General features: G+C 41.3%; 1 protein-coding gene across 1 annotated transcript in view; it reads left to right on the top strand.

Annotated features, from left to right (window-relative positions):
* lins1 (lines homolog 1) overlaps positions 1-12,171 on the top strand; it is a 30,995-nt gene extending 18,824 nt beyond the window's left edge. The window contains exons 4-6 of the mRNA XM_060941095.1: positions 1,343-1,933; positions 6,774-6,960; positions 7,062-12,171. Coding sequence (XP_060797078.1) covers positions 1,343-1,933; positions 6,774-6,960; positions 7,062-7,725 — 1,442 coding nt within the window. The 3' untranslated portion in view covers positions 7,726-12,171. The remainder of the gene's footprint in view (positions 1-1,342; positions 1,934-6,773; positions 6,961-7,061) is intronic.
* Positions 12,172-22,118: the final 9,947 nt, after the last annotated feature.

Raw genomic sequence — 22,118 nt, forward strand, 5'->3', positions numbered from 1 at the left:
CTCCACACATCGAAAATTGAAAGTTTGTGTTAAAGGAGAACTGAAGTCATTTTTAAACTTGCTTTATTTCTTAATTAACGTGTTATTCAGTTACATTTTAGGTTTTAGTAACTTTATATTGTGACTCGTATTGGCAGCTAATTGCAGTTAAATATTATACTTAGCGGCCTATTCGGTTTTTAGCCATGTTGAATTTAGTTCATTTGGTCCACGGCAGGCGTCGCTTATCCACGCAATCTTCACGAGACTTGTGCGAGACTTCGAAACGTGAAGTGTCAGCCAGGTGTCAGCGCCACCATTTTGAAAACTGTTTTCCAAACGAAATATTGCACAAAAACCGAGTTTAAATGACGATTACTACCTACTTTTTTCAAACTTTCCTGATTCCTATCAAAACAAACAAAACTTCCGGCTTGATTACGTCAGCATTCGAAAGAGGGCGCGCGCGTCTTTTGACAGCGTTGGCAGATGTTGGTCACTTTGATTTCCACTGTACGTTTTACTTCCGTCCTACGATGTCTCACACAGGTCTCAATGAATCTCATTTATGGCCATTGCTTTGATATATGGACTGATATATTACATAGCATATTTCAGACACTCATAACTTGCTAAAGCCTAGGTCACAACCAGACGTACGATTTTTTGCCGTGCAATTTTTGGCGTTTCCCAAGTCGCTGTTTTTTTTGTTCATGGAGAAAGACGCACGTTGGCCGTAAGTTTGTCTTGCAACCTGAAAAAACCGTAAGCGCCCGTAGAGTTTGTTTGACATGACGAACCTCTGCAGCCGGTCTGCGGCCAGTCTACGGCTCGAAAATCAGCACGTCACATGCGCGCCCTCCGTGTGTTTCACGCGTGCCCTCCGTGCGTTTCTTGGGTTTTTTGCACGTAGACCGGCCATAGGAGCACGTACGGCCGGTTGTGACCGAGGCTTTAAGCAGTGACAAAATAGCTATCAAAAATGCATTCCTATATTTAATAAAATGAGAAATAGAATTTTGATAAAAAAATTTGCCTTCAGGTCTCCTTTAAAATCTATAAAATGACACCGAGGAGACCTGCTCGTGTCAGTATCGCTTTAAATAAGACTTAACATAGACCCGAACCAACACCTTAACAATGCACACTGAAATAAATTCGATGGAGCACGTCATAAGCTTTAGTCACAAGACATTTAAGCTTGTGACTAAAGCTAACGGCTGACAGACTCAGTTGTTGAATAAGAAAACAATTAAATGAGCATAAAACTGTTTTTTATTTCAAATATAAGATAGAGGGAGGTTTTTTTTCTTGCACACAGAAACCAAGGGTGATTTTTCTTTTTTTTTCTTTTTCCCTACAGAGATTTTAATGAAACTTCTTGCGGATTTTGAGTCATCCCTCATGTCCTTGTATCCAAAGCTCATCTTTCAAGATAATCCTGAACACACACATGCGGCAGAAAATGACACCAACTCCATGGAGTTAGAAATCAGTGTATGTGCACTCCTGGACCTCGTTGAAGTCCTCAGTGCTGCGAGGCTGTGGCATGGCCTCTGCTCCTCCGTTCAGAGACTGGTGTTCCTCCAAACATCAGCACTCATCCGTCTGACGCTCTCCAACACAAAGGAATTTGTAAAGAAGCGAGCACTGCTTTTGCTGAAGCGGATTCTCGTTCAGAGAGCAGGAGAGGAATGGGGTTTTGGTGAAACTCACTCTAAAGAGCGTGATGAAGAGTATTCCACTGATTTGCTCGTGATGGCTGACACCGTGCTCCAGGAAGTGGAAGCTGGTTGGCTTCGGAAATTCCGCGTCAATACTCGAGCGAGTTTCTTTGGCGGGAGCAAAGTGAATGTTTCAGATGGAGAAATGAAAGATGCTGTGATGCTCAGGGCCGTGAGCCTGATTCTGATCAAGTGTCTGGAGATTAAAGCTCGGCATGTTTTGACTCAAGGTGAATTGATTGTTGTTTGGTCAATCCCTTTTACTTTTTCATCATATTCCACATAATATTCTATATTATATTCTATTGACAGTATACTCATTAGGTAATATTATGGTTCCACAAACTCGAGCATTGGAGGAAATTGGGCTGGTAAAGCACTGATGTTGTACAAGAAGGTCACATTCGTGAATAATATTTTGAACAACCATCAAACACACTGTAGGGAGCTAAGGGACACAAAATATTTGCAAAATGTAATTTATTTATTTATTTTGTGTGTTCAGGCAGTGTTGGGATTTAAACTGATTTAAGGTCAAACAGCCTGCCTTCTATGTTTTGATGGCACAAAGGTGTCCCATTTAATTTTAAGTCAAATTTTATTTGTATTTTCTATAAATAAATCTGTGTGTTTATTTATATATATACACACACACAGCCCCGATTCCAAAAAAGTTGGGACAAAGTACAAATTGTAAATAAAAACAGAATGCAATGATGTGGAAGTTTCAAAATTCCATATATTATTCAGAATAGAACATAGATGGCATATCAAATGTTTAAACTGAGAAAATGTATCATTTAAAGAGAAAAATTAGGTGATTTTAAATTTCATGACAACAACACATCTCAAAAAAGTTGGGACAAGGCCATGTTTACCACTGTGAGACATCCCCTTTTCTCTTTACAACAGTCTGTAAACGTCTGGGGACTGAGGAGACAAGTTACTCAAGTTTAGGGATAGGAATGTTAACCCATTCTTGTCTAATGTAGGATTCTCGTTGCTCAACTGTCTTAGGTCTTTTTTGTCGTATCTTCCGTTTTATGATGCGCCAAATTTTTTCTATGAGTGAAAGATCTGGACTGCAGGCTGGCCAGTTCAGTACCCGGACCCTTCTTCTACGCAGCCATGATGCTGTAATTGATGCAATATGTGGTTTGGCATTGTCATGTTGGAAAATGCAAGGTCTTCCCTGAAAGAGACGTCGTCTGGATGGGAGCATATGTTGCTCTAGAACCTGGATATACCTTTCAGCATTGATGGTGTCTTTCCAGATGTGTAAGCTGCCCACGCCACACGCACTAATGCAACCCCATACCATCAGAGATGCAGGCTTCTGAACTGAGCACTGATAACAACTCGGGTCGTCCTTCTCCTCTTTAGTCCGAATGACACGGCGTCCCTGATTTCCATAAAGAACTTCAAATTTTGATTCGTCTGACCACAGAACAGTTTTCCACTTTGCCACAGTCCATTTTAAATGAGCCTTGGCCCAGAGAAGACGTCTGCGCTTCTGGATCGTGTTTAGATACGGCTTCTTCTTTGAACTATAGAGTTTTAGCTGGCAACGGCGGATGGCACGGTGAATTGTGTTCACAGATAATGTTCTCTGGAAATATTCCTGAGCCCATTTTGTGATTTCCAATACAGAAGCATGCCTGTATGTGATGCAGTGCCGTCTAAGGGCCCGAAGATCAAGGGCACCCAGTATGATTTTCCGGCCTTGACCCTTACGCACAGAGATTCTTCCAGATTCTCTGAATCTTTTGATGATATTATGCACTGTAGATGATGATATGTTCAAACTCTTTGCAATTTTACACTGTTGAACTGCTTTCTGATATTGCTGCACTATTTGTCGGCGCAGAATTAGGGGGATTGGTGATCCTCTTCCCATCTTTACTTCTGAGAGCCACTGCCACTCCAAGATGCTCTTTTTACTGTATACCCAGTCATGTTAATGACCTATTGCCAATTGACCTAATGAGTTGCAATTTGCACAGAGTTCCTTTTTTGTACCTTTAACTTTTCCAGCCTCTTATTGCCCCTGTCCCAACTTTTTTGAGATGTGTTGCTGTCATGAAATTTCAAATGAGCCAATATTTGGCATGAAATTTCAAAATGTCTCACTTTCGACATTTGATATGTTGTCTATGTTCTATTGTGAATACAATATCAATTTTTGAGAGTTGTAAATTATTGCATTCCATTTTTATTTACAATTTGTACTTTGTCCCAACTTTTTTGGAATCGGGGTTGTATGTATATATATGTATGTATATATATATAAAATTCTATTCACATTCAATGGATATGAGCAATCACGCGCTCTGATTGGCTACTCTACTACTAGGCTATCACCTCATATACCATGAGTACAGAAAAACAAAATGGCAGAGCACATCAAGTCAGATATATCACTTTATTATCAAGTATTTAAAAGAAACAGAGATAGCTAAATAAAAGAATATTGTTTTTCCCCTGGGGCGGCACGGTGGTGTAGTGGTTAGCGCTGTCACCTCACAGCAAGAAGGTCCTGGGTTCGAGCCCCAGGGCCGGCGAGGGCCTTTCTGTGTGGAGTTTGCATGTTCTCCCCGTGTCCGCGTGGGTTTCCCCCACAGTCCAAAGACATGCAGGTTAGGTTAACTGGTGACTCTAAATTGACCGTAGGTGTGAATGTGAGTGTGAATGGTTGTCTGTGTCTATGTGTCAGCCCTGTGATGACCTGGCGACTTGTCCAGGGTGTACCCCGCCTTTCACCCGTAGTCAGCTGGGATAGGCTCCAGCTTGCCTGCGACCCTGTAGAAGGATAAAGCGGCTAGAGATAATGAATGAATGAATGACTCAATGAATGTCCCCCCCCCCCCCCCCCCCCCGAATATCGCCTGTTCCACACTCCAGCCCAGTTGGTGGCACCAAACCGCCAAAAAAAGAAGAAAAGAAAATGGCAGAGTGTGTTGCTGAACCAACTGAGGATGGAAATAAAAACCCTACTCGAAAACAAAACCCCAAAAAATACAAAAAAAAGCAACAAAATATGGAATAAAAGCATTTGATATTAAGAACAATTTTTTTCAAGAATTATCACATTTTTCACAAATTGCTACTGTCATTTCGCCGATTTTTTTTTTTTTTTTTTTTTTTAACATTCTGAGCAGAAATGAGTTTGTCGGACGTTTTGTATAAAGTTTTTATTTACCAAATTTGCAAAAAATATAACTAAAAATGCACTGTTTCTCACAGTCCAGTGAATGTGGACAGAATAAAGCAGTTATTCCATTCAATTTCGTCATATATAGCTTGTAGTATATGGTTATCAACTCATGTATGACTTTCGTGGAATAACTGGCATCTCATCTAGGGTTTTTGTCTACAAGTGCCAGAAATGAATAATAATGAAATTTTGTTTCAGATTTTTGGGTTCCATTTATCATCCTTAAGGCTTCTCTCTCTTCTAACCCATAAATGAAGGAGGAACCCTTAAAGGTCTGATGTAGCCACTGATCTACTGCTGAAATGATTAATTAAAAAACAATATTTCAAGTAGAGCTGATTTAGAATGTTAGAACTGTAGAACCATGCAAATAACCCTTATGAAATCCCACTTTTTCAAAGAATGTACTGTACACTGTTTGCACAATTATGAGGCAAGTTGTATTCCTGAGGATTCGTTTTATTGTTGAACAAATACAATGCTCTCAGTCAATCCAAATTGTTCGTAAACCTAAAACCCAAATGTTTAACAAAGGAAAAGGGAGTTTAGTCTTTCTCATGGGAATACAGAGGGCTGCAAAAGTAGGTATACAGTAATGAAAACCAAAACGTTGCACAAAACGTTAGTATTAAATGAAACCTGGCACCACTATTATAATACTGGTAAAACTGGAATAATCCTTACTGTATACCTACTTTTGCAGCCCCCTGTATACAAGTGTGCACAATTATTAGGCAATATTTAGTGTGCAGAATTATTATGCACTAAATGAAAAGCTAAAATTTTCCCATCTCACTTGTTTTAATTTTTAGAGTAAGTGTAACAAATAAACACTTTTGGCATTTCAAAAATATTCAGTGACCAATATATCCACCCTTCTTTTCAGTAACTGCCATGAGCCTTCCATCCATGGAGTCTGTTAGTTTTTTGAATTGTTGACGATCAACTTTTTGTGCAGCAGCAACCGCGGCCTCCCAAATGCTGTTCTGAGTGGTGTATTGTCTTCCCTCACTGTAAATATCATGTTTAAGAAAAGCCCACAAGTTCTCAATAGGGTTTAAGTCAGGTGAGGAAGGGGGCCATGTCATTACTCTCATCTTTAAGGCCTTTGTTGGCTCGCCAAGCAGTGGAGTGCTTGGATGCGGTGATAGTGCGTTGTCCTATATAAAAATCATGGTCTTCTTGAGTGATGCAGACTTCTTCCTGTACCACTGCTTGAAGAATATATCTTCTAGAAACTGACTGTAGGTTTGGGAGTTGATTTTAAGTCCATCTTCAACCCAGAATGGTCCAACTAGCTCATCCTTAATAATAGCAGCCCATACCAGTACCCCTCCTCCACCTTGCTGGCATATGAGTCGACATGGTTCTGTGTGTCCATTAGTTATCCAGCCACAGGCCCATCCATCTGGTCCATCAAAAGTCACTCTCATTTCATCCATCCATAAAACATTTGGAAAATCTGTCTACAGATATTTCTTGGTCCAGTCTTGATGTTTCAACTTGTATATAGTTATAACAAGTATAGCATTTTTGTCTCGTTTGTTTAACTGGGTTCTCTTTATCTACTTTTAGGACTTGTGTGAAAATCTGATGATGTTTTAGGTCATATTTATGCAGAAATATAGAAAATTCTAAAGAGTTCACAAACTTTCAAGTACCATTGTATATAGCTTGGGGTTGGGAAAATATGCATAGAAATAATGGTAGGGTTACAGTACTCACTTGCCTAATAATTGTGCACACAGTGTAAAATAAAATATTAAGCCCTTCAAGTGTTTGATCTTTTACAGTTTTGCACTTCTAGCAGAAGATGGCAGTCTTTCCATTTTGCTCAAGCTCTTCTAATGTTACAGGAACTCGCTGTGCCCTTGATGTTCAGCCTTTTCTTATGGAATTGCTGGCTTTTCTCCAGCAGCAGGTGATTCAGGTTCAAGCGGTCACACATCTCTGCTCTTGGATCTTAGTAGTGTTTGCGGACCAGGATGACGACCTGATGGAATCAGCCAAGGTTTTGGTTACCTTGTATTTACATCAGAGAAGGTGGGATATTAGTTGTAATCTTGAGGAGATTGATGTTTGGGTGTGTGATTTTCCATTACTTTGATGAGCAGGCACTCAGATGATTGTCTTTTCTCCTTTAGTTTGAGTTCCTCAGACCCTGCAGCATGTGAGTGGGGATGCAACCCTCATTGTCACTTTACTCTCCTACTCCAAAGTCTCTCCTTCGACCACACTGTCCTCCTGGACTTCCTCATTTCTAATGAAACCTGTTTCTTGGAGTACTGTGTTCTCTACCTGAAGCAGTTGCGCAACCACTGGCAGGATTTCTGTAATGCATGTTGTCATATTGAAAACTCTGAGACTGAGATACATGCTCTGTCCCACCCACAATGTTCTGAAGCATTATTAACATCACAACCTCATAATGACCCTCAGTCTAAAGTTGCTGGATCCAGGCCAAGTCTAGTGGATTATGAGAGTTCAGAGGATTCTGAGGATGAAGACAGCAGTGTGTTAAACTCCCAGATTAGAAGGAACGCTGAGGAACCAGTAGCAGAGATCGACATGAGAAAAGCAGAACAGGCTGTGTCTGGATCAGCAGATACTGTGGAGAGAATATGCACCGGCTCCCTTGAGGGTCTGACTGGCAAGGTTATGTTGTGCCTTACTGAATTAAGGACTGTTATCAGCCGACTTCACAGCAGGGGGCTATTCCCATACAACCCTAGTTCTCTTCTTAAATTGCTGCTGGCTATTGAGAGTAAAGGTCAACTGGAAAACCCAACAGTACCACAGCTTAAATAATTAAAGTGCCTTAATGATGTGCAGCTAAACATTTTATCTTCAGAGAAGACAAACGTCTTCGATCAAAACCCTATTAACCACCACAAATTGGTTTATACAAAGTAGACTTATTTTGTTTGAGATGATGCCTTTTTTACTTATGCAGCAGGGAGTAATAAATATTTACAATCCCGATTCCAAAAAAGTTGGGACAAAGTACAAATTGTAAATAAAAACGGAATGCAATGACGTGGAAGTTTCAAAATTCCATATTTTATTCAGAATAGAACATAGATGACATATCAAATGTTTAAACTGAGAAAATGTATCATTTAAAGAGAAAAATTAGGTGATTTTAAATTTCATGACACCACCACATCTCAAAAAAGTTGGGACAAGGCCATGTTTACCACTGTGAGACATCCCCTTTTCTCTTTACAACAGTCTGTAAACGTCTGGGGTCTGAGGAGACAAGTTGCTCAAGTTTAGGGATAGGAATGTTAACCCATTCTTGTCTAATGTAGGATTCTAGTTGCTCAACTGTCTTAGGTCTTTTTTGTTGTATCTTCCGTTTTATGATGCGCCAAATGTTTTCTATGGGTGAAAGATCTGGACTGCAGGCTGGCCAGTTCAGTACCCGGACCCTTCTTCTACGCAGCCATGATGCTGTAATTGATGCAGTATGTGGTTTGGCATTGTCATGTTGGAAAATGCAAGGTCTTCCCTGAAAGAGACATCGTCTGGATGGGAGCATATGTTGCTCTAGAACCTGGATGTACCTTTCAGCATTGATGGTGTCTTTCCAGATGCGTAAGCTGCCCATGCCACACGCACTAATGCAACCCCATACCATCAGAGATGCAGGCTTCTGAACTGAGCGCTGATAACAACTTGGGTCGTCCTTCTCCTCTTTAGTCCGAATGACACGGCGTCCCTGATTTCCATAAAGAACTTCAAATTTTGATTCGTCTGACCACAGAACAGTTTTCCACTTTGCCACAGTCCATTTTAAATGAGCCTTGGCCCAGAGAAGACGTCTGCGTTTCTGGATCGTGTTTAGATACGGCTTCTTCTTTGAACTATACAGTTTTAGCTGGCAATGGCGGCTGGCACGGTGAATTGTATTCACAGATAATGTTCTCTGGAAATATTCCTGAGCCCATTTTGTGATTTCCAATACAGAAGCATGCCTGTATGTGATGCAGTGCCGTCTAAGGGCCCGAAGATCACGGGCACCCAGTATGGTTTTCCGGCCTTGACCCTTACGCACAGAGATTCTTCCAGATTCTCTGAATCTTTTGATGATATTATGCACTGTAGATGATGATGTGTTCAAACTCTTTGCAATTTTACACTGTCGAACTCCTTTCTGATATTGCTCCACTATTTGTCAGCGCAGAATTAGGGGGATTGGTGATCCTCTTCCTATCTTTACTTCTGAGAGCCGCTGCCACTCCAAGATGCTCTTTTTACTGTATACCCAGTCATGTTAATGACCTATTGCCAATTGACCTAATGAGTTGCAATTTGGTCCTCCAGCTGTTCCTTTTTTGTACCTTTAACTTTTCCAGCCTCTTATTGCCCCTGTCCCAACTTTTTTGAGATGTGTTGCTGTCATGAAATTTCAAATAAGCCAATATCTCATCTCATCTCATTATCTCTAGCCGCTTTATCCTGTTCTACAGGGTCACAGGCAAGCTGGAGCCTATCCCAGCTGACTACGGGCGAAAGGCGGGGTACACCCTGGACAAGTCACCAGGTCATCACAGGGCTGACACACAGACACCCATTCACACTCACATTCACACCTACGGTCAATTTAGAGTCACCAGTTAACCTAACCTGCATGTCTTTGGACTGTGGGGGAAACCGGAGCACCTGGAGGAAACCCACGCGGACACGGGGAGAACATACAAACTCCGCACAGAAAGACCCTCGCCGGCCACGGGGCTCGAACCCGGACCTTCTTATAAGCCAATATTTGGCATGAAATTTCAAAATGTCTCACTTTCGACATTTGATATGTTGTCTATGTTCTATTGTGAATATAATATCAGTTTTTGAGATTTGTAAATTATTGCATTCTGTTTTTATTTACAATTTGTACTTTGTCCCAACTTTTTTGGAATCGTGGTTGTACAACCCTAAATCAGAAAAAGTTGGGGCAGTATGGAAAATGCAAATAAAAAGACAGCAGTGATTCTTAAATTTACTTTGACTTGTACTTCATTGCAGACAGTATGAACCTAAGATATTTTATGTTTTGTCTGGTCAACTTCATTTCATTTGTTAATATACATCCATTCCTGCGTTTCAATCCTGCACCATGTTCCAAAAACATTTGGGATAACAGCAATTTAGGGCTAGTAATGAGGTAAAACACTTAAATGATGATGTGATTTGAAACAGGTGACATCAATAGATTAGATTGTAATCGTGATTTGGTAAAAAATCAGTGTCCAGGAAAGGCCTAGTCTTTGAGGATCGAATATGGGCCAAGGATCTCCAGTTTGTCAACAAATGCATAAGAAAATTATTGAAATGTTTAAAAATAATGTTCCTCAAAAAAGATAGGAAGGGATTTGAATAATTCGCCCTCTGTGGTGCATAATAGGACTGAATGATCCAAGGAGTCTGGAAGAATTTTGCTGTGTAAAGGGCAAGGACTCAAGCCGAAGCTGAACACCTGTGATGTCTGATCCCTCAGATGGCACTGCATCAAGAACCATCATTCATCTACAGTATAGCTGATATAACCATTTGGGTTCTGGATTACTTTGGCAAACTTTTGTCAAGCACTACAATACAGAGTTACATCCACAAATGCCAGTTAAAACTTTACTGTGCAAAGAGTAAGCCTTTAAACATGTTTGCCAATGAAAACATCACCACCAAATTTTAAATGCATGCACTGAAATTTTTTGAGACGTTTTTGGTCACTCATGAGGTGGAGACGCATCAAAAAACAACTTGCAAAGCTCAGAGAACAATCGGCATGCATCACACAATAGGTGGCGATGCTACCAATTTTTCATTCGCAAACCCATCACAAGCTGTAGTGTGACCAGGGCCTAATATACTACTGCGTCTAATGCTTTTGGCAGTAATGTTGGGTTCCAGCACAGAGTGACCTAGTTGAACACTGGTCCCCAGTGCAGACCCTTTGTGCTGACCAATAATGCATGCAATTCAGCAATTTGTCAAACTTCACTAAAAGAAGCTGCCTTAAACAAAAGCCGCTTATACACTACCGTTCAAAAGTTTGGGGTCACCCAGACAATTTTGTTTTTTCCATGAAAAGTCACACTTTTATTTACCACCATAAGTTGTAAAATGAATAGAAAATATAATCAAGACATTTTTCTGGCCATTTTGAGCATTTAATCGACCCCACAAATGTGATGCTCCAGAAACTCAATCTGCTCAAAGGAAGGTCAGTTTTATAGCTTCTCTAAAGAGCTCAACTGTTTTCAGCTGTGCTAACATGATTGTACAAGGGTTTTCTAATCATCCATTAGCCTTCTGAAGCAATGAGCAAACACATTGTACCATTAGAACACTGGCGTGATAGTTGCTGGAAATGGGCCTCTATACACCTATGTAGATATTGCACCAAAAACCAGACATTTGCAGCTAGAATAGTCATTTACCACATTAGCAATGTATAGAGTGGATTTCTGATTAGTTTAAAGTGATCTTCATTGAAAAGAACAGTGCTTTTCTTTCAAAAATAAGGACATTTCAAAGTGACCCCAAACTTTTGAACGGTAGTGTATGCACATCATCCGTTGGTTACTAATCAGAAGGTCAGGGGTTAAAGCCCCAGCACCACCAAATTGCCACTTTTGGGCCTTTGAGCAAGGCTCTTAACCCATTCTGCTCCAGGGTAGCTGTATCGTAGCTGAGCCTGCACTCTGACTCCAACTTCCTAACCAACTGGGATATGCAAAGATAAAAATGTCACTGTACTGTTAGTTTTGGCCAGGCACCACCCAAACTCATCATCCTATCATCAGTTTTTCTTTGGCTAATCAGACACAAGGTACACCACCACTCTTGCTGTAGCAGTTAAGTGCCTTGCTCAAGGGCACTTCAGCCAGTCCTGCTGGTCTAGGGAATCAAACCAATGACCTTTTGGTCCCAAAGCTGTTTCTCTAACCATTAGGCCATGGCTTCCCTCTATTAAGCCATGACTTCCTCATGTGCTGTAATGTGTATATGTAATAAATAAAGGCTTCTTCCTCTAGACTGGTTGAACAAACTGCTTAGCACCAAGTGCAGGTCCCATAACTGTTTTGTTTGAAGATCTAAGACATTACACACCTGTTAAACAGGTTTTGACTAGTTTATGTGGTTCTCTCAAAAAAATGTTTTCCTTGTGTTGTCTTAGGGAGTTGCCACTGGCTTGTTCCGTACAAATGGACATCACATTTCTGTAAGCTTGCTTTCTAACAATGCCTGTTATTAAAAACTCTGTATAAATACAATTGACTTGTGTGAGTTTGATCACAAATTCCAACCCTATTTATTAATTTAAAATGCTGCTCCTGTTGAACCACAGCCAGTTGAGCAGACTTCATGATTGAAGAACCTGCCAGGCCTGTCCCAATAATTAACCATCTTTTAAAGTCACTTATATCTTTTCCTCTTGAGACCTTGATCCAAAATCAAGGTCAGCTGAGTCATCTCAACATTGTTATACATGACACAGAGCTCTATACATTAATTGTTAATTGCCTTTTCTTACAGTCATTATGTCTGCGCTCGTTATGTTTTTCCATCCATTTATTCAGGCTGTTCCTTTAAATTGGCACACATCTTTATTTTACATTCAACAGCATGTTAGAAGATGGACTTCACATTAGGAAATTGGGCACAATAAACTGAGCTTTCTGCTTGATTAGCTCATCTCTAATTTGAAGAAATCTTACATTTAGATGGTGAAAGCGAAATGGTGAGCTTGTATTATCAACACCAAAACCAGATATCCGGATATTTTGTAAAATTTAGGAGTATACTGTAATCCTTTGTATTTAATGCAGGAAATAGTATTACACAATGGTGAGTCTGTATGGAACGCCAATCATTAATCATTAACATTTCCTGGTAATTTATTTGTAGCTGCTGGAGCTTTCACTTTGGGTTTGGGGGGGCATTGCTAGGCATACCTGGCCAGCAATGTCCCGATACAGCATACATTCTTTCTTTTGAGGTTATGTTGAGCTTTTCCTTTAATTCTTTAGCATAGTAACTGTTCAAGTTGTATAACCTAATAATACTAAGTAAGGGAAAAAATGGCAGATTACTGATCATTGTCCTGTTCAAAGAAATCAGATGGAAAATAGGTCAATGCTGTTTATAAAAATGGAGAGAAAGAAAGAATAATTGATCTATGGCCTGGGTATGTTGCATTCATTAATTTCAATGAATGAATTAATGAATAGAAATAAGCCGACAGCTTTTTTTTTTAAGGTTTCCTTTTTCTTTCTTTTTTCTCTAGGCATAGACTAAAATAGGACACCAAAACACTTTTGCTGTTTTTAGAGAGCACTTTGTGATTTTATCAGTATTATACTCCAGGCACGAATGGTAATCTTTAATCTACCTTCTTTCAAGCTACTAACTCCACAGTAATTTACTGAGGCAAATCTGGGTAATTCAAAATCACCCCCAAATGAATCTGAAATGAGCTAATTGTGATATTTGTTTTAAAGTCAAAACCTTTATCTATTTTAATTTAAAAAGGTGACTGAACCCAACATACACTGCCCATGTATCTTAAACCCTCCATCCATCCGTATCACGACAGTGCCGTGGCCGCTCTGACAGCTTCAGCCATCAGAGTCTCTAGGGAACATTACAGTAGTGGTTTCCCGTTGCCTTCTACTGGATTATTATAAAGGTGTTCTCCTCTCAACCATTAACACTCACATTCATACCTATGGTCAATTTGAATAGAGCCACCAATTAACCTATCCTGCATGTCTTTGGACTGTAGGGGAAACCGGAGCACCCGGAGGAAACCCATGCAGACACGGAGAGAACATGCAAACTCCACACAGAAAGACCCCCATCAGCCACTGGGCTCGAACCCAGGACCTTCTTGCTGTGAGGTGACAGTGCTAACCACACCTATCTTAAACCCTAGTTTATTAAAATTAACCTGAATATATACAGTTGTGTTCAAAATAATAGCAGTGTGTTTAAAAACGTGAGTAAAGCTCAAAATCCTTATAATAGTTTTTATTTCCATGCATTGGGAACAATGCACATTATATTCTACATCAAAACATGAAGAAAAATGTATCAATATTTAAATTACTTTACAGAAAATGAAGAAAAATGAACATTGGGCTGTTCAAAAAAATAGCAGTGTCTGCATTTTTCATTACAAACTCCAAATATTTACTGTATAAACTGAAAAAATCTTAAGGATTTAGTATTCCTGTGAATCACTAAACTAATATTTAGTTGTATAACCACGGTTTCTGAGAACTTCTGGCACCTGTGAACAGGTATTCCAGCCCAGGATGATTTGACAACATTCCACAATTCCTCTGCATTTCTTGGTTTTGCCTCAGAAACAGCATTTTTGATGTCACCCCACAAGTTTTCTGTCGGATTAAGGTCCGGGGATTGGGCTGGCCACTCCATAACTTTCATTTTGTTGGTCTTGAACCCTGATGCTGCTCGCTTACTGGTGTGTTTGGGGTCGTTGTCTTGTTGAAACACCCATTTCAAGGGCATTTCCTCTTCAGCATAAGGCAACATGACCTCCTCAAGTATTTTGATATATGCAAACTGATCCATGATCCCTGGTATGCGATAAATGGGCCCAACATCATAGTAAGAGAAACATCCCCATATCATGATGCTTGCACCACCATGCTTCACTGTCTTCAGAGTGTACTGTGGCTTGAATTCAGTGTTTGGGGGTCGTCTGAAAAACTGTCTGCGGCTCTTGGACCCAAAAAGAACAATTTTGCTTTCATCAGTCCACAAAATGTTTTTCCATTTCTCTTTAGGCCAGTCGATGTGTTCTTTGGCAAATTGTATCCTCTTCAGCACGTCTTTTTTTTAACAGTGGAACTTTGCGGGAGCTTCTTGCCGATAGATTAGCTTCACACAGACATCTTCTAATTGTCACAGTACTCGCAGGTAACTTCAGTCCGTCTTTGATCACCCTGGAGCTGATCATTGGCTGAGTCTTTGCCATTCTGGCTATTCTTCGATCCATTCGAATGGTAGTCTTCTGTTTTCTTCCACGTCTCTCTGGCTTTGCTGTCCATTTTAAAGCACTGGAGATCATTTTAGCCGAGCAGCCCATCATTTTCTGCACTTCTTTACAGTATACGTTTTACCTCTCCAATCAACGTTTTAATCAAAGCACGCTGTTCTTCTGAACAATGTCTGGAACGACCCATGTTTCTCATGTTTTCAGAGAGAAATGGATGTACAACATGTGCTGGCTTCATCCTTAAATTAGGGCCACCTGACTGACATCTGTTTTTTCACAGAATGAATGACCTCACTAATTAAACTCCACACTGCTATTATTTTGAACACGTCCCTTTCACTTAATTATTTGATTACACAGACTCAGGAGCATGCATATCATGAATGTTGGGTCTGTTGGTTTTCTATGACTCTACTACACCTACTGGTAAATTATTTGCCATGTAGTAATATAATTTCCACCAAAAACAGTGATTGATCTGGTTAGCCGTGTTGGACTGCTATTATTTTGAACACAAGTGTATATATATATATATATATATATATATATATATATATATATATATATATATATATAATTTTTTTAAATGGATTGGCATTTGCACAGGAATTTACAACCTTAGTACTTTATAACCAGAGCTGCTTGATGCCCTATTGAAGTTTGTGAGATTTGTTGAAAAAGTATTCAAAACAACACAATACAAATGCATAATAAAATAATGTAGGTATATTCCTTTGATAAGGTATGCTATATTGACATTAAAACCACATTAGAGACTTTTTTTTAAAATGCTAAATGTCTGGCTAATATTATGTTGAAAGAAAGAAAACTTGAATCTGTAATTTTAAGAAATGTTATCATTATTTCATAATACTACCTTGTGTTTCTGAGAAACTTTTATCAGTATTATAATTTAAAGTTGGTCATTAGATTTTTTTTGCTTTTGTTTTTGAATGCCATTTAAGGCATAGCACTCAGCAAAGCCTGATCGAAAAATATCTTTAGCCAACCTGACTTTACTCAATTACAGACATTATCTGAATGTGTGAACCTTTTTTCCCCCCACATCAGTACAGTGTGTGGCATTTTAGAGAATATGAAATAGAAGTCTTCGTGTTTTTTACTTGATGATAGCTGTGGGTGGGGGAGGTGGATGGTAAAATGGCATTTTATTGGTTATACACCAGTACTGGTGTTTCTGACTGGTCAGAATGAGTTCATAGTTTTTGCAGCCCATTAATTTTCTATAACAGGACATAACTAACAAGTAGTGCCAGCTGCAAGATAAATCACAGGTATACATTCCAACACTCCTATCATTTATATCATCTAAAAAGGACGCTCTGCATCATTTAATGAAATTACATAATCAGAATTTTTTAAAGAACTGTTGTTCAAAGTATACATTAACAAGTTGGTATGAAAACTTTTTTTTTTTAAATAAATTTTATTTCCTGTTTAAAAAGAGACTCGTGAGTCAACAGTTTGTATTTTTAAGTCATATGTAATAATGTTTTCAGAACACATGAGAGAGCCTGGTAAGGAGTCTTCTGTTTAGCTGCTGTAGCATTTTGCAATATGCTGTATTGTATAATGTCGTGTTGATTTTAACAAAGGAAAATATGCAGTTATTGAGAAACTGCTGTGGTATAAATGGAACAAAGCATTATAGGGAAAATACTCAACATCACCCTGGCATTACTCATTTCATCTCATCTCATCTCATTATCTCTAGCCGCTTTATCCCTCTACAGGGTCGCAGGCAAGCTGGAGCCTATCCCAGCTGACTACGGGCGAAAGGCAGGGTACACCCTGGACAAGTCGCCAGGTCATCACAGGGCTGACACATAGACAACCATTCACACTCACATTCACACCTACGGTCAATTTAGAGTCACCAGTTAACCTAACCTGCATGTCTTTGGACTGTGGGGGAAACCGGAGCACCCGGAGGAAACCCACGCGGACACGGGGAGAACATGCAAACTCCACACAGAAAGGCCCTCGCCGGCCCCGGGGCTCGAACCCAGGACCTTCTTGCTGTGAGGCGACAGCGCTAACCACTACACCACCGTGCCGCCCGCATTACTAATTTATTAGAAAATATTTATAAGAAAAGTAATTAACTTGAGGGTAGTAGTGTCCTTATAACACCTCTGAATTAAAGCAGAATATAATCTGGGGCGGCACGGTGGTATAGTGGTTAGCACTGTTGCCTCACAGCAAGAAGGTCCTGGGTTCGTGGCCGGCAAGGGCCTTTCTGTGTGGAGTTTGCATGTTCTCCCCGTGTCTGCGTGGGTTTCCTCCGGGTGCTCTGGTTTCCCCCACAGTCCAAAGGCATGCAGGTTAGGTTAATTGGTGGCTCTAAATTGACCGTAGGTGCGAATGTGAGCGTGATTGGTTGTTTGTGTCTATGGTGGTGTTTACATTAGACCGCATCCGTCTCGTTTTCGTCGCGGATGCACTGTCCGTTCACATTAAAACGCCGGGAAACGACTCCACAGGCAGAACAACTTGAATCCGCCAGGGCCCACGTATTCAATCCATTACGTATCTGATCCGGTGCTGTGTAAACATTGAGGAACGAGGATACGCTGTGCTGAGCTCTAGCTGACGTCGTCATTGGACAACGTCACTGTGACATCCACCTTCCTGATTCGCTGGCGTTGGTCATGCCACGTTGGTCATGTGATGCGACTGCTGAAAAACAGCGTGGACTTTCACTTCCTGCTATTTGTCCCGAATCACTGCTCGTGCGCTTCACTCGCGCTCTCTGTGAGCTGCGCAGGGCCGGAGTGCGCACCCTCCAGAGGGCACTCGCTGTTCAGGGCGGAGTGATTTGGAGCGCAGGATGCCTGCGGAGCTGAGCGTATCCGTGTATTGGCGTTGCTGTGTGCACGCGAATCGTGTATTGGCGTTGCTGTGTGCACGCGAATCGTTTTAAAAACGTTAATCTGATGATCCGCTGATACGGTCTAATGTAAACACCACCTAAGTGTCAGCCCTGTGATAATTTGGCGATTTATCCAGGGTGCACCCCGCCTTTCACCCATAGTCAGCTGGGCTAGGCTCCAGCTTGCCCATGACCCTGTACAGGATAAGTCTCATTATCTCTCTAGCCGCTTTATCCTTCTACAGGGTCGCAGGCAAGCTGGAGCCTATCCCAGCTGACTACGGGCGAAAGGCGGGGTACACCCTGGACAAGTCGCCAGGTCATCACAGGGCTGACACATAGACACAGACAACCATTCACACTCACATTCACACCTACGGTCAATTTAGAGTCACCAGTTAACCTAACCTGCATGTCTTTGGACTGTGGGGGAAACCGGAGCACCCGGAGGAAACCCACGCGGACACGGGGAGAACATGCAAACTCCACACAGAAAGGCCCTCGCCGGCCCCGGGGCTCGAACCCAGGACCTTCTTGCTGTGAGGCGACAGCGCTAACCACTACACCACCGTGCCGCCACAGGATAAGTGGTTACAGATAATGGATAGATAGATGGATGGATAATGGATGGATGGATGGATAATCAAGTTCTATTTGTTGTTAAAATTCCTGACGTTTTAGTAAGACAGTAAGGACACAAACTTGACTGACACTAATTCTTATGTGGTGGGTAAGAAAACTGTTTCCCCTGAGGGAAGACTTTTGTGGAGATAAGCTCCAATTGCAATGGAGTAACATAAAGAATGCTTCTGAGGAGAGAGTTTAAGTCCCATTAACATGCAAATATGGACCAGGACTGATGGCTTCAGGGAGGTTTGTGAAAGCTGTGGGTCACGTACTAGTAGCATGTTGTAGGCAGATCTGGTGTAAATAATGGCCTTTTAAAATTATCATCCAAAACTGTTGTATGCATTTTTAACCCCTTAGTGCTCCAGTTTATTTTATTAGATTAGATTAGATTAGATAGAACTTTATTGATCCCTTTGGGGCGGCATGGTGGTGTAGTGGTTAGTGCTGTTGCCTCACAGCAAGAAGGTCCGGGTTCAAGCCCCGTGGCCGACGAGGGCCTTTCTGTGCGGAGTTTGCATGTTCTCCCCGTGTCCGCGTGGGTTTCCTCCGGGTGCTCCGGTTTCCCCCACAGTCCAAAGACATGCAGGTTAGGTTAACTGGTGACTCTAAAGTGAGTGTGACTGGTTGTCTGTGTCTGTGTGTCAGCCCTGTGATGACCTGGCGAAGTTGTCCAGGGTGTACCCCGCCTTTCGCCCGTAGTCAGCTAGGATAGGCTCCAGCTTGCCTGCGACCCTGTAGAACAGGATAAAGCGGCTAGAGATAATGAGATGAGATGTTAAAGTATATGATAATAATAATAATGATAGCAACAATAACTAACTAACTACTATATTGAATAAATACTAGATTGAAACTAATCAGAAAGGTATGTAGTCACAAGAGTGAGGAATGTAAGTCTGGACCCACTGACATTCCCGTGGCAGTTTAAGGAGTTAACTTATGCCGCTTTTCCACTACAAACGCGGCTGAGCCGTGCCGTGCTGAGTCGAGCTGAGTCGAGCTGAGCGGGGCTGTTGGAGTTGCATTTCGACTACAACCGCACTGAACCGTGCTGGCTGGAAGTGGGTGGACACATTGGGTGGAGTTAGCGAAAGTGGGTGGACGTCACGTGATGTCGTTAAGCAGCGCAAACAGTGACATCAGTGACAGTGGCGGAACAAGTCAGAGCCGGGCCGGGGGCGGGGCAAATGACCGGGCCCTTTATTAAAGCTTATCATAACATCATTTTAGGCTACAAAATGTCCGCAACTGCGGTGTTTACCAATTTCAACACTACCGGGTGCAACTATATGTTATTTAGTACATCAAGTCCTTCAAACGAACATGTAACTCAGAAACAAAAAACATTAGGATACTGTACATGGCTCATAATAAAACATCAATAGCCTATACTGCGCACATTATTTGAAGGGCATACGAATGAGCGCTCAGAGTGGTGACAGGAAGAGTCAGAAATAAAAGGAGGGCGGTGCAAACCTCACTGAATGCACTGTGTTTACCAATTTCAACACTACGGGGTGCAACTATGTTATTTTGTACATTAAGTCCTTCAAACGAACATGTAACTCAGAAACAAAAAAACATTAGGCGACATACTGTACATGGCTCATAATAAAACATCAATAGCCTACTGCGCGCATTATTTGAAGGGCATACGGCGAATTTTGCGCTCCGTGAACTCGTCCACGATGCTCTGTATGTCACTGATTCAGTGAGCTTTTAAGCGGTAGTCTCACGACCCGGATAGTAAACAATAAACATGGAGGACATGGAGTCGTTAATGTTGCTGGTCTTGGTGCTGTGGCTTGTTGTCACCGACAACGCCAACAGATACTGGCAAGAGCGTATAGATGAGGCGAGGCGCATAAGGCTTCAGAAATTCTCGCAATTCGTAATTATTCTTCTTCCGGGTTTGCGGTGTTTACAGATCCCAGCGCGCTCGCGGGGCGTGTGTGGGCATGTGAGGACACTCCTCCTCACCAATCAGTGCACAGGGGAGTGTCTGCTCACGCCCCCAACCTCACTCGGCACGGCTTGGCTCGCTTCAGCCCCACTCCAAAACGGTGCGAGTTTTAGGGGCTAAGCAGGGCTGAAGCGAGCCGAGTCGTGCTGGTTTTTGGTAGTCGAAACGCGAGCCGTGTCGGGCTGAAGTGAGCTGAAGCGAGCTGAAGTGAGCTGAAAAAGGGTAGTGGAAAAGGGCCATTATTAAACATTAACAGGTTGAATGAGGTTAATCAGTAATTGACTGTGATGTCATCACAGAAGTACGGACTTGTTCCTCTTCTTAGGGAAACACAACCCAGGCCTTTAAACAATTCATCCAACAGGATGACCAATGTAATCACATTACGAAGCACTTAAACATGAGTCAGTCAGTATGACATCGGTGATGTTAATTATGGGGTTATAACATTAACACACAAAAACATCTGTACACCTACACACAGTTCTACCAAAAACCCTTTCTCTTCTCTAAAATCACATTTTACCTTTGACTTAATATAAGAAATACTGTCTGAAATAAAATCTCTCATAAAGATAGAAAGTCCTGTCCTCATCCCAGGACACTTATTTTCTATAGACAGTACTGTACAAAAGTCTTAGGCACTGTATTCACTGCAAAAAATAAAATGTTGGATCAACTATAATAATAATAATAAAATTGTAGCAATCAATAACAAAATATTTGATGTTGAGTCACTGTAAAAAAATTATTCGAATTTATGAAAAATTAAATAAATGTACATTGAGGCAACTTCAAAAAGTTTGTGTTCAATTCATTTTTTTAAAAGTTGATTCAATGTTTTATTTGTTTTTTTATTTTCTTAGTGTTGTTTTTTTAGTATAAATTTTGTTATAGATGTTTATTTTATGAATTCTACACCATCAGGTCAATACATAAAATATTTCAGATTTCCAATCTCATCTCATCATCTCTAGCCGCTTTATCCTTCTACAGGGTCGCAGGCAAGCTGGAGCCTATCCCAGCTGACTACGGGCGAAAGGCGGGGTACACCCTGGACAAGTCACCAGGTCATCACAGGGCTGACACATAGACACAGACAACCATTCACACCTACGGTCAATTTAGAGTCACCAGTTAACCTAACCTGCATGTCTTTGGACTGTGGGGAAAACCGGAGCACCCGGAGGAAACCCACGCGGACACGGGGAGAACATGCAAACTCCGCACAGAAAGGCCCTCGCCGGCCCCGGGGCTCGAACCCAGGACCTTCTTGCTGTGAGGCGACAGTGCTAACCACTACACCACCGTGCCACCCAGATTTCCAATCATTATTTTAAAAAATAAAATAAAATTTAATAATAATAATGGTGGCACGGTGGTGTAGTGGTGCACTGTCGCCTCACAGCAAGAAGGTTCTGGGTTCGAGCCCCGTGGCCGGCGATGGCCTTTCTGTGTGGAGTTTGCATGTTCTCCCCGTGTCTGCGTGGGTTTCCTCCGGGTGCTCTGGTTTCCCCCACAGCCCAAAGACATGCAAGTTAGGCTAATTGGTGGCTCTAAATTGACCGTGAATGTGAGTGTGAATGGTTGTTTGTCTCTATGGCTACATCCACACGACAACGGCAACGAGATTTTATTAAAAAAAATATCGTGTCCACATGGGCAACGGATCAGTAAAATATCAGGTACAC

The sequence above is a fragment of the Neoarius graeffei genome, chromosome 15 (genome assembly GCF_027579695.1).
Source record: "Neoarius graeffei isolate fNeoGra1 chromosome 15, fNeoGra1.pri, whole genome shotgun sequence".
Lineage (NCBI taxonomy): Eukaryota > Metazoa > Chordata > Actinopteri > Siluriformes > Ariidae > Neoarius > Neoarius graeffei.